Raw genomic sequence first — 16,237 nt, 5'->3', positions numbered from 1 at the left:
CGGGTGATTCTCCTCACGCTGCTCTTTCCTCCAAGCTTTCACCAGCTGCAGGGAGCAGTTTCTGCAACAATCTCTGTAAAATGGGGCAATTACGGGTCAGCTGGGCCCAACACTCTTTGTGGGTTTGTTCACTAAGACTCCAGCCAGAGCCCATTTGACCCAGGGAGAAATATCCACTGAAGCAACACGGGTTGTTTTCCCTGAGCCATGTGTCACCTAGGAATGGAGACGGGGGCTACTTCTATCTTCCAAATTCATCAATAGATGTAGAGCTTGTTCCGGAATGTACAGCTTGTTCTGGAATGTAGAGCTTGCTCTGGAATGTAGAGCTTGTTTTGGAAAAAGTGCCAGGGAAGCCCCGTGGGCCTCTGTCTCTCCAGGAACCCTTCCCGCTCAGGGCTCACAGTGGATCCGGAAGCACAGGAGACCAAGAGACCAGAGATACCAGGATGAGAGATAGGACCCCTGGTTGCCAGGTTCGAGAAGTCCTAGGCTGAGTCCCTGGAAAGTTAGTCTTGCTCCTTTCTGGCACACAGTGGGGCCTCAAGAAAGCTCAGTGGATGGATGGATTGAGGGAGGGAGGGAAGAGAAGGCAGAGGGAGGGATGGGTGAAGGGATGAGTGGATGGATAGGTGGGGGGGTAGGTGATGCATGGGTGAGTGGATGGATGGGTAGATGGATGGCTGATTAGATGGATGGCTGATTAGACAGATACAAGGATGGGTGAGATCGGAGGATTATCTGGGTTTTGCTACAGGAAGGGACATGGGTGTGTCTGTTTTTTCAGGTGTGTCTGCATGTCTGTACCTGAGTCCATGCCTGCATGTGTGTCTACCTCTGAGTAGCCACATCTTTGTGTGTCTGTGGGTGCCCTCTCTGATTTTGCGTCCACATCTGACAGTGGCATTGGTGTCTGGGAGGTCTGTGTGTGTGCCAGGTGCCTCTGGACACCTGCTCATCTGTGTCCACAGCTGTGTGTGGCTCGCGGTCAAGGCTACCTGGCTGTGTCAGGCTGTATCTATGTCCTGGTGTGTGTCTGCCATTCGAATCTGAATTTGTATCCATGTCACTGTGTCTGCGTGGCCAGCCGTGTTTGGTGTATCTGTGGGAGTGTATCTGTGTTTCTGTGTGTATCTCCACAGCCCTGTCTTGGTGTGTCTGCGTCTGCTCTCCGTGTATGTATATCTGAGTATGTGTGTGAGTGTGTGCGTGTGTGTGTGTGTGTGTTGGGGGTGGGGAGGTGTTCTTGATCCCAGATCTGACTTAAGAGTCCACATCTGTGTGTCCAGGTGCACCCCGGTTCCGTTGTGTGTTTCTGTGAGGGTGTTGCGTGTGTCTGTGTCTGAGCGTGTGTGTCCAGGTGTCTGTTCTCCAAGGTCTGAGTCTGTGGGTCCAGGTGTGTCTGTATCCTGGGCTAGTTGTGTGTCCCTGTCCGCTCCCCCAGGGGGCGCCCTCGTCCGGCCGCCGTCCCTCCCTCGGGCTCCGGTCCCCTGGGTGAGCCCCAGCGCTGGCGGCGTGGGCCGGGGACTGGGCAATGGGTGGCCTCCCAGGTCGCCGCCTTCCCGCGGGGCCCCGCCCCCGGCCCGCCCCAAAGCGGGCTATAAGTTAGCGCCGCTCTCCGCCTCGGCAGTGCCAGCCGCCAGTGGTCGCACTTGGAGGGTCTCGCCGCCAGTGGAAGGAGCCACCGCCCCCGCCCGACCATGGCCGAGGGTGAGTATCAGAGTCACCGCAGCCGCCACTCAGGGGCCCCGGGGCATTGGGGGTCAGGACCCGGTGGGAGCTGAATCCCTAAGTCCTGATTTGGAGAGCAACAGGCAGACCGGGCTGGGTGAGGAGGCGTCTCAATGCTGCTTGGAGCCTCAGTTTCCCCATCCACACTGCATAACCATTAACCCTTGCCTCCCTGGATCAGGTGAGGCAATGGAACGCGACGGGATGTTGTAAACTGTAAAGTCCTGGCGGACCACTGGCACGTGTCCTCAGTCAGTCAGTGGGGGCTGGCTCTCTGATGTGTGCCTGGAGCTGTGCAGGGGGTGCTGGCCTGGCCTCAGAACACTTAGGTTTGGGTGGTTCTTGCCAGCCAGGACCAGGTGGTGTGCATGCCACGCCGGTGGTGTGCAAGCCAAGCCTGGCTGAGTCCTTGGCTCCAGCGGCCAGAGAGGAGCTTTCGGCATCCTATCCAGGAGCCTTCGGAAATCAGGCTTGTTCTTCCCGCCCTCACGTTCTGCAACCCTAGACCTTGGCCAATTGTTGAGTCTCGCCTATAAAATAAGGACAACAGTGTCCTTATTTTATAGGACAAGGTTTATGAGATTTGTTTTCCCCCAAGACCCCCACCCATCTGTCACCCTGACCGTGCCCTGGTCCTCTGCTCCAGCCTTTGGTGCATCTGTGAGGAACGAGAGGAGTGGAACAGAGGCTTAACTAATTTCATACTGGTGCCCCTGACTCCCCCCCACACACACAAGCAGCACTGTCGTAGGTCCCAGCTGGAGGGATTTCTACAATGGAGGATGTCACTGCTGGACCCAGAATCCCAGCTGGCTCTTGGGTCAAGTTCATCTGGGGATGGCTTCTGCACCCATTGCAACCCCCAGGAAGTGGTGTGGGACAGGGACATGGGGCAGGTGGAGCAGGAATGGGTGGCAGGAACTGTGGACCCACCTGACCCTGCTGTGTGATCTCAGCCACCTGCCTCCCTCGGACCCAGCTCCCAACACACTGTGATGTGTCGCCTCGGTGGCCGCTTGTCCTCAATGCATCTTCTCACCCCCATGCTCAAAAGCAGGGCTCAGTGGGGCTGGGAGATCCTGGAGATGCCAGTTATGATGAGCCTCCAGCCCCATGTCACAGTGGCCACTTCTGACAGAGGTCTCACTGGCCTAGAAGACCTAGGCCCTTTCTAAGTGCAGAAATCCTATAAATCCTACAATTCTAGACCTGCATCTTTGGAGCTGGGCATGATTTCTGGAAACCCTTCTTCGGACAACAGATGGAGAAAATGCCCCAGCTCCCACAGCCCAGGGACTGGCCGTATCTCCAGGGTCTTCCATGGGAACAACAATGGCCTCTTTCCTGCTCAAGCTCCCTGGGTCTGAAGTTTCCAAAAACAACATGTCCTCGCCGCAATAGGCCAGCAGGAAGTTTTTCCTTCTGGCCACTGAGGTCTCTTCTGTTGTGATTACACGGGGACCGACATCCCTGATACTTCAGTGGCGCAGAACTATCTGCCCCCAGGTTTGAGAACAACACAGGACATGGTGGCGAAGGAGTGGTCATAAGAGGGGCTGGAGAACAAACTGAGCTGTAGTGAGGTGGTTCCCAGGGCAGAATCCTACAGAATCCTACAGCTCTGGATTCCAATCCCAAAGCAGCCACTTGCTCTGGGACCTGGAGCCACCTGGTGTCTTTGTCTACAAAATGGGAATCATGATAGCATCTATGTAAGTGGAATTGTTTTGGGATTTAAGTTGAGATAATTCACACACAAGGCACTTCGCATCTCATTTTTGGAATAGTCAATGGTGAACAGGAGACCTGGGCTCTCCCACTGCAAGGACCAACTTGCGGCGTGACTTTGAACAAATTCCTGCCCCTGGGCCTCACTTGGACCACATGCTGTCCAGTGGCTCCACACTCAGAGAGTCTGTCTTGCCCACTCCTCCCACCTTAAGGGCTTCCCAATCTTGACCTTGAGCTTGCCAAGGTTTATGAGATTTGTTTTCCCCCAAGACCCCCACCCATCTGTCACCCTGACCGTGCCCTGGTCCTCTGCTCCATCTGAAACTGTAAATGGAACTTTCGCATATCAAGCTTCTGTCCTGGGCTGGGCCCTGGGGAAGGGGGTTCCCAACACATCTTCTAGACTCACAGCAGCCCCTTGAGACTTCAGAGGAGGAGTCACAGAGAGGGAGAGACACTTATCCAGGCTCACACAGCAACACAGCAGAACTAAAACCTACCTCTGGAAGTCTCCAAAGCGCCTATCATGTTAAAAATGTTTTGTTTTGGAGAATATTGAACATACACAAAAATAGACAGAATTGTTTAATAAATTCCTATGTCCTCATCACCCAGCCCTGACCTCCGTGGTGTCTCCTGCCCCTGCGCACCTTCATCTCAGACATCACATCATGTCATCTGTCAATGTTTCAGTATATGCCTTTAAAGGATAAGGACTCTCTTTTTTTTAACACAAACAAATTAACAAAAATTCTTTGATATCACCATTATGCCATCGGTATTTAAATTTCCAGTTGTCTCATACATGTAATAAATGTTTTAAAATACTTTTTTGAAATCAAGATCCAAATAGATCAATACATCACAACGGGTTTAAGTTTCTCTTTATAGGTTCTCTCTTCAATGTTTTTTTCATTTTCTTTCTTGCAATCTATTTATTAAAGAAACCGGACCCTTTGTCAATAGTTTCCCAGTATATGAAGTTTGTCAACTGCATCCTGGTTCTGTGTTTAACTTCTTCCTCAGCCCTGGGTATTTCCTGTGAATTGAACATTGGATCTAAAGGCAAAGGCCATGTAATTGACCTGTACCAAATACTGCCCCTGCTTAAACCAAAAGAACCCTCTGATAGCAATAGAATAGCTCGTGTTTATTGAGTATTTATTACACAACAGACATTGTACTAAGTGTTTTACATGCATTAATTCATTTCTTGCTCACACCAGCCCTGGGAGGTAGATACTGCTTGTCCCATGGCTGCTGGAGGTCACACAGCTAGGAAGTGCCACAGGGGGTCACAACCTTGTGATTAAAAGATTTAGGCAAAGCTGGGCACTGTGGCTCGCACCTGCACTTTGGTAGGTCAAGGCAGGAGCCATCACTTGGCCCAGGAGTTCGAGAGCAGCCTGGGCAACATGGCAAAACCAAAAATGAAAAAATTAGCTGGGCACATACCTATAGTCCCAGCTCACTGATAAATGAAAAATTAGTGGTGCACGCCTGTCCTCTCAGCTACTCAGAAGGCTGGGGTGGGAGGATCCCTTGAGCCCAGGAATTCAAGGCTACAGTGAGCTATGATCACACCACTGCACTCCAGCCTGGGCAACAAAGCAAGACCTTTTCTCAATTAAATTAAAAAGAAAAAAAAGGGTTAGAGAGATTGGGCCCCACCCAGCCCCTGTGTGACCAGGGCTGGGGAGAGAGGTCAGTCGAAACAATGGCTGTGCTTTGTGGGGAGTAAGAGGGCACAAGGCCCCCATGTCTAGGGAGGGCAGGTGCATCACTGGGGGTCTGAAGGATGCCCCCGAGGCTCATGCGTCTCCTTCTGTTTCCATAGAGCTGGTCTTAGAGAGGTGTGATCTGGAGCTGGAGACCAATGGCCGAGACCACCACACAGCCGACCTGTGCCGGGAGAAGCTGGTGGTGCGACGGGGCCAGCCCTTCTGGCTGACCCTGCACTTTGAGGGCCGCAACTACGAGGCCAGTGTAGACAGTCTCACCTTCAGTGTCGTGACCGGTGAGTACCTGCAACCCCACTCCACCACCACCACCACCACCACTTCCTCTCCACCCTGACATGCCCCAGAACCCTGACAGAGAACAGGACAAATAATAACTTTACCTTCTTTGTTCCCTGGGAGATTGCCACCTGTCATCAGCCCCATTTTAGAGATGAGGGAACTGAGGCCCAGAAAGGAAGGAGATGTCACGGCAGACCACCAGCTTTGTGAGCAAGTCTGTGCCTCTGGACCCCTGAGCTCCTGAAAGCCTATTATCACCAGGGTTGCAGGTCAGCCTTCAACCAGGAAAGTTGATCAGGATCCCATCCACAGGCTGGGTGTGGTGGCTCACACCTGTAATCCCAGCACTTTGGGAGGCTGAGGAGGGCGGATCACCTGAGTTTGGGAGTTGGAGACCAGCCTGACCAACGTGGAGAAACCCTGTCTCTAGTAAAAAAATTCCTATCCACAAGCCAGGCATGGTGGTACATGTCTGTAATCCCAGCTATTTGGGAGGCTGAGGTGAGAGGATCATTTGAGCCTAGGACTTTGAATCCAGCCTGGACAACATAGCAAGACACCACCTTAAAAGAAAAAAGAAAAAGAACCTGTCTGCCCTTTCCCATATCAAAACAACTTTCTAATCTCTCTGCTGCCTGAAATCCACGCAACCCAGCCAGGCACTGGGATCAGGCCCAAATCAGGCCTGGGTGGCAGAGAAAGAGCCCAGCTAGCTTCAGCCTTCTATGTGGGCAGTTCTGGGTCCCAGCAGTTCATTCTCCAAGCATTAGGAGGCTGCCTCAATCTCCGGGGCTGGACAGAAAGACCAGGATTCTAGCGCAGGCTGGGCTGCCTACCTGCTGTGTGACCTTAGGCAAATTACTTAACCTCTCTGAGCCTGAGTTTCATCATCTGAAAGCCCTCACATTGGAAGGTTGTTAAGTGTCTGCTATGGGGGAGGGCCTGCAGATATTTGCAGCTGTTGCTTATCTTTGTACTGGGGCCCCAGGGATAGGTAAAGGGACACCATGTCCCCAGGCATCTCATCCCCAGATGCGTGATGCGCAATTTTCTTTGTTGGCCATTCCTGGGAAAATGGCCTCAAATGCCAAATCAGTGGGGCTGGTTTCCGGTGGCAGCCACTCCCTTGAGGTCAGTGAGGGGCCACCTGGCTAGGACTCGGGTTGGGAAAGGCCAGCTGTTTCTGAAGTCTCCGAGGGCAGAGATGGCAGCAAGCATTCCTTGGCTGAGGCCTGCATTGAACTAGAAGGCCGTTGATAAGGCTTATCATGGGGACTGCAGCTTAGCCTCGGATAGCTCCTCCATCCTTCTCCTCCCTGCCTCTGCCCTCCTGGTGGAGACACACCCACTGCCCAGGGGCTCCCCCACAAGCACACTGGCCCCCAAAGATCTCTTGCTAACAGAGCCAAGGAGCCCCCAGCAAGTCTCTGACCCTCCAGCCTCAGTTTCCCCCTCTATGAAGTGAAAAGTTAGGGTACATGGCAGTTAAGGGCTGGGTCTGGTGGCCTGAGAAGAGTCAGACTTATGATAGTGAAAATCACAACATCTGTGGGGCACCCACCGAACGGATGCTTGTCTTGAATCCTCGCAGCTTAGAAGTTATAAAGGACTCCATTTTGCAGATGGGAAAGCTGAGGCTCAGAAAGGTCAACTCACTGGCTCAGGAGGGTCAGTCACACAGTGAGTCAGGGACACAGAAGGCTTCAAACCCCGACTGCAGAGTGAGGCTTTTCATCCCTATGTCCCTGCAGCAGGCGCATTTATCACAAGTGCCTGCCAGGGCTCAGTGTGTTCCTCTGTGAAATGGAATGGTAGATGAGCTGCTGGCTTGGGCAGCCTGTGATTTCTACTTTCTTTTTTATTTATTTTTCTTTCTTTCTTTCTTTTTTAAAACTTTTATTTTAGGTTCATGGGTACATGTGCAGGTTTGTTATATAGGTAAACTCGTGTCACGGGGGTTTGTGGTACAGATTATTTTGTCACCCAGGTGCTAAGTCTAGTACCCAAGCGTTATTTTTTCTGCTCCTCTCCCTCCTCTCACCCTCCACCCTCAAGGAGGCCCCAGTGTGTGTTGTTTCCCTCTATGCGTCCATACGTTCTCGTCATTTCTCTCCCACTTATAAGTGAGAACATGGGGGATTTGCTTTTCTGCTCCTGCGTTCGTTCGCTGAGGATAAGGCTGCCTTCTTTCCTCTTCTTTCACTCTCCAGATGTCCCCTTTCTTATTTCTCCTCCAATTGTCTGGGCAGCGTAGTGTTAGGTAATTAGGGCCCTGAGTTTGGGGTTGGGTGAAGGGCCGCTGCTGACCTTCCCACCTCAGCAAGCTAATCTCTGTCCTCCAGTCTCCACCAACTTATCTCAAACCATGACCAACCTGCCCTGGTCACTTCCACAGCCCCTGTAGGCAGCCACGGAAGAGCCCAGATCTCTGAGTACAGAGTGCACACAGCTTCCCTGTCCAAGCAACCAAGAAATTCCCGGGGCCTGGGGAAGCCTGAGGGACAATACCAGGAAACCGGCCCTCCCCCAACTCCAGGCCTGGCCTGGGTCAGCGCCCGGCTCAAGGCCTGGCCAGCTGACTCTGCTCCTGTGTGGGAACATTCTAGCTTGTGATGGGAAACTGAGGCCCAGAGAAGCAGGAGAGCTGGCTAAGGTCACTCAGCAAATGGAGCATGTGGCCTGACCCCACACATTCTTAGATGTTGTGTGTTTTCACCCAGACAGTTTGAGACCCGACAGACTCTGTTATGGGGTCCAGGCCACACTAGACAAATGCCATCCTTGTCAGAGGGATAAAGTTCCCTCCAAGGTGGGGTCGGGGTTTGAGGGGGTGTGGCAGTCACAGTGGGAGTGAAGTCAGCCTGGAGGAGTGAAAGGAACCCTTATGAGGCTGATAGAAGGCTTTACTCTGGAAGGTTCTGCCCACCCACCCCATCCCAGCCCGGCCACCAAGGTCTGGGATAGTGGCCAGGACCCCTAGGCTCCCTGTGGTCATTTGGGCCCAGAGTGGCCCTCATGGTGCCTCTGGTCCCACAAAGAGGATGGTGTAGAACCGCAGCCAAGAAATTTGTGAAGTCAGCTTACGTGAGCAGCGGGTGGACCGTGGGGCAGCCTGTCCTTCTCCTGTTCCCCCAGGATCTGGGAAGAAAGGAGTGTGTGAGTGTGTGTGCATGGCTGCCCCAAGATAGAGAGAAAGGGAAATGCGTTTCCTGACTTGTCCCCAAGGGTGACATGTCAACAGCGACAGTGATGATGGGATCTGGCCCAGGCCTGTTGCCACAGAGACCAGATCATTGATCTCCGAGCAGGGACATTTCTGAGATTGGAAGGAGCACCCTTAAGAATTATGCTGGGACCACAGGCGTAAACTGAGGCTGTCCTGAGCAAACTGTGATGCTTGGTCACCCCAGCACCACCCCTCTCAACCTCAGTTTCCATATCTGTGAAGTTCTTCAATCGAACTAGACAATTTCTACATTCCACTCCAGTCCTCACGATCTGCTATTTGGCCTGAGAATTCAGACTTTTAATGGCCCCTTTTAATAACACTGACGATAGCTCACATTTCCTGCATGATTACTGTGAGCTGGTCACTGTTCAAAATGCTTTCTATGAACTCTCTCACGGAACCCTCTAAACAGAGCCAGGAGGCGTTCATGAAAACTGAACAAGACTAACTATGATTTCCTGAGCACTTACTATACACCAGGTGCCTTGTGGGATGCTTTGCATGCCTGTCCTCTTTAAGCTTCACAACAACCTTATAGGGAGGTACTGCCACTGGCCTCATTTTACAGATGAGAAAACTGTGGCATAGAGAAGCTAAGTAACTTGTCGAAGTTCATAGAGCCAGTTTCGAACCTGAGATTGGACCCTCCCAGGCATGTGGCCTAAGCCTGTTTTCTTCTTGGATAAGAAAGCAGATCAGAGAGGCCTGGTGATGTGGCCCAGGTCACACAGCGCTCAGGGGCAGAGTCCGGGAGCCAGACCTAGGGTGGGTCTGGGACCCCAGGCCTGCACGGCTCCTCCCCAAATGCCAGCTCTGGAAGTCAGGGAGCATTCAAAGGCTTCCAGTCGGCCCCTGGCACTTGGACAGGGCCTGAGAGGCCTGTGTCGTGCCTGTTAGTTCATGGTTACATTTGAGCTGGGTGTGGGTGGGGCTGGCTGGCAGGGAGGAGGGGGCTGGGGGGCTGGGAGGGAGCCCCTGGGTGAGCAGGCCCCAATAATGTCCACAGTGGGTGGGCAGAGCTGCAAGGAGGGAGATGGAAGAATAAAAATAAACTTTCCTGGGCACCCGCCCAGCCAGGCAGAGAGCGTCCTCTGTCTTCTCTCCACCACCCATGTCCAGAAAGTGACCAGCCCCTCCTCGCCCTGCCCATGACTCAGACCTGCCTGTGGGGGCGGGCCCTCCCCTCCACCTGGAAAAGCAGCTGCTTTGAGAGTGTGCCCATCACTGTGCCTTTGAGAACCCGGCTGGGGAGTGTCCTCTTTGGGAAGAAGAGGCACCGTAGAAGATAACTGAGAGCTAAAGACCCACTTCAGATGCGACCTTTGCCACAAACTCCTAAGATATCCTTGGGAGACCGCTTCGCTCTGAGCCTCAGTTTTCTCACCTGGGCAAGGTGTCTCAAAGGAAGCAGGTGCTTCATGAAGTGTAAAAGGCTGTAGGAAGGTGAGGGGTCGTTATGACCAGCATCTCGGAACTGCCTATGGAGATGTGGGGGACAGCAGATGGGGGGCCTGGGGAGACAGACACCTTGAGGCTGTGTGGGCCAGCCAGCATCCCCCGCTGGCCTACAGCAAGGGGCTCTCAGAGGACCGAGGTCCCTTCCTGCTCAGCGTCTGGGCTTCCTTCTCAGAGAGAAAAAGCGGGACGCTAGCAGGTAGAGGATGTAGGCAGGAAAGGAGGGCCCTGGGGCATGTTGCCTAATCCTTGTCTATGCTACACAAATGGGGCCAGGTGATCCCAGAGAGAGGGATGGGCTTGTCCCGAGTCACATCATTGCAGAGCAGTGGAACTGAGCCTTGGCTCTGGGCCGCATGGCCCCTCTCTCAGGAGGACTCTTTAGTTGAGGACATGCTGTATGCCTGTGGCTTTTTATGCATTCCCACAAAACCACCCCGAAAGGCTGGGGTTCTGAGCCCCCCTTTACAGATGAGGAAACTGAGGCTCAGGGAGACAAACTTCTTGCCAAACTTATTTCAGTGGTTAGTGGCAGAACTAGGCCTGGAGCCCAAGCCGGGGGACCCCACGTAGGTGCCCTGCCCTGCCAGCCCTGCCACCCCTAGCTCACGGCTACTGCTTCTCCCTCCACAGGCCCAGCCCCTAGCCAGGAGGCCGGGACCAAGGCCCGTTTTCCACTAAGAGATGCTGTGGAGGAGGGTGACTGGACAGCCACCGTGGTGGACCAGCAAGATTGCACCCTCTCGCTGCAGCTCACCACCCCGGCCAACGCCCCCATCGGCCTGTATCGCCTCAGCCTGGAGGCCTCCACTGGCTACCAGGGATCCAGCTTTGTGCTGGGCCACTTCATCTTGCTCTTCAACGCCTGGTGCCCAGGTGAGCCACACGCCATCCACTCACAGCGTTGGGGTGGGCAGGGCTGGATCCGCCCGTGGAGGAGGCTACCGGAGGTGGGAAGAACAGGGGATAAGAGACACACATCAAAGTGGACTGAGTGAGGCCCACTGTGCTCCAGCCTCACAAAACCCTCAAGACATGAGTACTCCTGTTATCCCTGTTTATAGAAACAAAATGAGGCCGGGCTCAGTGATCCATGCCTGTAATCTCGGTTCTTTGGGAGGCTGAGGAGGGAGAATGACTTGAGCGAGCCAGGAGTTAAAGACCAGCCTGGGCAACAGAGCAAGACCCTGTCTCTACAAAAAAAAATTTTAACAGTAGCTGGGTGTGGTAGTGCACGCCTGTGGTCCCAGCTAATTGGGAGGTTGAGGTGGGAGGATCACTTGTGTCCAGGAAGTCGAGGCTGCAGTGAGCTATGATTACACCACTGCACTCCAGACTGGATATCAGGGTGAGACCCTGTCTCTAAAAAAATAAAAATAAAAAGAAGCAGAATGATATGCCCAATTCCACATATTTACCAAGGGACTTCACTCGCTATTTGAGGCCTGTATATTCCCAGACCACTATGAACTGGGGCTTGGCGGTGACTTGGTTTCAAAAGCCCCACATCAGGAATAGGGTGCCCAGCTGATGCCTAGGCCCGGGCACTGTGTCCTGGTTCTGTTTCATGGGGCCCTGTTTTTTGTGTGTTTTTTGTTTTGTTTTGTTTTGTTTTGTTTTTGAGACGGAGTTTTGCTCTTGTTGCCTGGGCTGGAGTGCAATGGTACAATCTCAGCTCACTGCAACCTCTGCCCACCAGGTTCAAGCAATCCTCCTGCCTCAGCCTCCCCAGTAGCTGGGATTACAGGCATGTGCCACCACGCCTGGCTAATTTTTGTATTTTTAGTAGAAACGGAGTTTCACCACATTGGCCAGGCTGGTCCCGAGCTACCGACCTCAGGTGATCCACCCACCTCGGCCTGCCAAAGTGCTGGGATTACAGGCGTGAGCCACCATGCCCGGCTGAGGTGGAAGGCCCTGTTTTAAATCTCACCCAGACTGGTTTGAGGAAGGGAAACCCGGAGGTGAGGTTGGGGGGAGGGCTGGGGGAGGGGGGTGAGTAGGAGCAGTTTGACCATCCAGCTGCCTCCTTATACACTATCTCAGTCGGGCCTCTCAACAATCCCAAGGGGGAGATGACATGTCCCCACTTCACACACAGGAAACTGAGGCTCAGAGTGGTGAAGTGGCCTTTGGAATCTCTTTGAATAAATAAGTGGACAACCTTGGACAAAACTAGAAAGTCAGAGGGGAGAGCTGGCACAAAGGAAACTGACTTGAGCAAGGGGGAGGAGGCAGGGGTTGCCAGTCACCTCCCCAGGCCTCGATTTTCCCATCTAACTAGCAAGGCAGTCAGATCTAATGATCTGTTTCCTTCCCGCTCTAATGAAACAAAGCAGGGAAAGAAGCATCATGGGCCAGGCCCCTCCTGGGAATCGGGTGTCCCTCTTCAAAAGGGCAGAAATTCTGGCCTCCTGGCTGTTAGACAACCACCTTCTTGCTGGCCCACTGCTTTATCTTTTTTCTTCTCTATTTTGAAGCATTTTATATTTGAGCAGAAAGCTTTTAAAATTTTTCGCCTTTCCATATTTTGATTTTTATTTCCCAGTATAACAGTAAACCATGACAGCATTCTCTGTAGAAAAGCTTCAAGCCCAGGTGCAGTGTAATCCCACACCTGTAATCCCGGCACTTTGGGAGGCTGAGGCAGGGGGATCACTTGAGGCAGGAGTTCAAGACCAGCCTGGCCAACATGGCGAAACCCACCGTCTCTATAAAAAATACAAAAATTAGCCCGATGTGATGACACACATCTGTAGTCCCAACTACTCAGGAGGTTAAGGTGGGAGGATCGCTTGAGTCCAGGAGGTTGAGGCTGCAGTTAGCTGGGATTGTGCCACTGCACTCCAGCCTGGATGACAGAGCAAGACTCTGTCTCAAAAAAAGGGGAGAGAAGGGGAGGGCTTCAAGACTACAGAGAAATGGCCTCCCCCTTTGACCCCTCCTCCTTGGGGGACACCATTGTTAGATATTTTGCGGGGGCTCACCTCCTTAGGTCAGTCTGTGTGTGCCTGGAGAAATTGCTGTATTTTATAGGTCTCTGTCTCTCTATCACAAACATAAAAGGATCCCACTGTATACATTAACCTACAACTTGGTTTTTTCCCCTCACAATACACCGTGAGGCTCTGTCCACATTGGTCTGCATACATCTGCTCATTCATTCTTTTTTTTTTTTCTTTTCTTTTTTCTTTTTTTTTTTTGAGACCAAGGCTCTCTCTGTCACCCAGGCTGGAGTGCAGTGGTGCAATCTCGCCTCACTCCAACCTCTGCCTCCCGGGTTGAAATGATTCTCATGCCTCAGCCTCCCGAGTAGCTGGGATTACAGGCATGCACCACCACGCCGGGCTAATTTTTGTATTTTTAGTAGAGACAGAGTTTCACCATGTTGGCCAGGCTGGTCTCAAACTCCTGACCTCAGGTGATCCGCCCACCTCGGCCTCCCAAAGTGCTAGGATTACAGGCGTGAGCCACCAGGCCCGGCCACATCTGCTCATTCTTTCTAAGGGCGTTGAGTGTCCTGTTTCTTGCCCATGTGGATGGTCCAGCCCCCAGTGATGGACATGAGGTTGTGCCTGGAGGCTCATGGCACGCAGGGACCATGCGTCAACGAGCACCCTTGCTTCATACCCTGTGGCCAATGGAATGATTTCTCAGGACAGAAGTGGCCTTACTGGATCCCCCCCGCCCCATAGGTTTGTTTTGAATTTTAGTCAATCTGCAGAGGGTAGCAACTAGTTGGCAGCTCTGCCAACAGGACAGGAACACGCTGGTGTCCCCACCCTCGTCCACACCACAAGGTTTCAGAGTTCAGGGAATGGGAAGCGTGGTTCTGGGGGATGGCCCCCTTCCTCCTGCTTGGCCTCACCCGGCGGCGGGTTGGAGTGGCGGTCAGCCAAGCGGCACAGTGACTAAAGTGACCCACATCCCGGGGCGGGAGCTGTGGAGCTGGTGATGCAGAGGCAGGAAGTTGGGCTGGGGTGAGCGCAGGGGCGCTGCGGGAGGAAATCAGTCTGATGGGTGGGAAAGGGCCGGGTCTGCCTGGAAAATGGGACCCTCCTGTATGTCAGTTCCAAGACCAATATGATCGAGTGCCAGTTATATGCAAGGCTTCACGTCCCCAGTGCCCCCACCTTTACCAGATGGGGACCTGAGCTGGGGATGTCACAGTCTTGGCATCCTGAGCTGGGGTGGGGACAATTCAACAAGTGCTGACACTCATTCTAATGTTGAAACACTGTGGGTTCTTCTTTCTCTTTCAGTCTTTATCCCACATCCCCCGGCTGCTGCAGAGCCATTATAGTTCATTGACTTCAAGGTTAATTTTTATAGAAGTTTCCAGAGCCAAAGATCAGAATACACAAGAGACTTGGCCTCTTTCCCATTTTTCCTCACTACGATGAAAGTCAGGGCTGCTGGTCGCTGCAGATGGGCATGACAAAGCCCAGGGGTCTGAGGGGCCGGCAGCTGCTTCCTTCCCAGGCCAGCTTCTCCATTAGACCCAGCAGGCACTGTGCCTGGGGCCTGAGAAACTCTTAGGGGCCCGTGAACATGTTTTAATGTAATTTAAAATCAGGAGAAAAAAATGAACATTTAAGTTGAACAATAGGTTTTAATATGTAATATTGAGATAGCTGTAATTAACCAAGGCAGTCATAACATTCAATTACTTTTTTTCTAATGGAGGAAGGAACGCATGAAGTCAAGAGTGCCTGGGGCTCACCAAAGTCATAATGGGGCTCCAGATGGCCCCTTCTTGGCCTCAGTTTCTTCACCGGTTAAGTGGAGTCAGTAAAGCCAGCCTGACCTTTGGGCTCCTACCATCTTGCCCCAACTTCCTCAGCTCCTTCTTCTCCCCTCACTGGCCACAGACAACTAAATGCCCTGCATTTTCCAGAAAGCTTTGTACTTTCTGGTCCTCTGCTTAGAATGCTACCCTCCAGGTTCCAACTCTCTAAACCTTAACCATTTTTCAAGACAATATTCAGATGCCACCTCCTCCAGGGAGCCCTCTGTAACTCTCTCAAGCTGGACAGGACCCCACCTCTCCTGAGCTGCAGGAACCCTTTCTTGGCCTTCCCCTCTGCTACTGAGTTCTCTCTGCCTTGAATCATGCGCCTCCCTCACGCTACCTCAGGGCTTTCATTTCCAAAGCACCTTTCAGATCTGCATTTTGGGCTGACACAGTGAGGTGTTAAGGTGGGCAGAGAAGGCAAAGTAGCCTACCCAGGGTCACACAGCAAGTGAGAATCAGGAGTTTCCTGACTCCCGGTCCAGTGCTCCTGTGTCCTTAGTCTCAGTTTTCCTAGCTACAAAATATTCCTGAGCCTTAGTTTTCCGGTCTTTAAAATGGGGCTTTCAAGGATCCCTTCCTCATAAGGCTCTTCTGGAGATTAAATTTATTAATACAGGTCATACATTTATCGCAGGTCCTGGCACACAGCGAGTGTTGAAGAAATGGCAGCCTTTGTTGTCACTAACCGATAACACCTTATCTCATTGATGTGGGATTATTCATTAATGGTTACTTTTTCTAATTAAAAGAAGGATGGATCCCTGAGACGCTGGCTTGGCCTAGGGAATTGGCACCCTTGACTCCAGATTTGCAGGGACCCTGGGCCTCCGCAGACCCAGAGCTGAGGTCCCTTTCTTCCTGCCTGCAGCGGATGCTGTGTACCTGGACTCGGAAGAGGAGCGGCAGGAGTACGTCCTCACCCAGCAGGGCTTTATCTACCAGGGCTCGGCCAAGTTCATCAAGAACATACCTTGGAATTTTGGGCAGGTAAGGGCCACACCCTGTCTCTCCCAACCATCTCAGGCCCTTCTGTGTGCCCGGCCCTGTGTCTGGGGGCAGCCAAAGCTGCACAGGTGGGAGTGACTCACAGAGTCACCCACTTCATGCTGTCAGGGATGCAAAGGCCCTGAAAGAGCTGAAGATTCAGAGAGGGCCAAGGCTGCCCTGAGGTCACACAGCAAAGGCGGCGGCCTTGGATTCAAGGTGGAGAAAGAACTAGGAGAGCCTTTGGGAGCTGTGAAGTTGGTTGGTATCCTGGGATGGGGAAGAGGGAAC

General features: G+C 52.7%; 1 protein-coding gene across 1 annotated transcript in view; it reads left to right on the top strand.

The window, feature by feature from the left end:
- Window positions 1–325: 325 nt before the first annotated feature.
- The window catches only part of TGM2 (transglutaminase 2), a 38,437-nt gene continuing 22,525 nt past the window's right edge, over window positions 326–16,237 (top strand). Inside the window, exons 1-4 of the mRNA XM_008966379.5 lie at window positions 326–1,710; window positions 5,300–5,479; window positions 10,801–11,043; window positions 15,831–15,949. Coding sequence (XP_008964627.1) covers window positions 1,701–1,710; window positions 5,300–5,479; window positions 10,801–11,043; window positions 15,831–15,949 — 552 coding nt within the window. The 5' untranslated portion in view covers window positions 326–1,700. The remainder of the gene's footprint in view (window positions 1,711–5,299; window positions 5,480–10,800; window positions 11,044–15,830; window positions 15,950–16,237) is intronic.

This window comes from Pan paniscus, chromosome 21, assembly GCF_029289425.2.
Source record: "Pan paniscus chromosome 21, NHGRI_mPanPan1-v2.0_pri, whole genome shotgun sequence".
NCBI lineage: Eukaryota > Metazoa > Chordata > Mammalia > Primates > Hominidae > Pan > Pan paniscus.
This window is presented reverse-complemented; position numbering and strand designations above follow the sequence as displayed.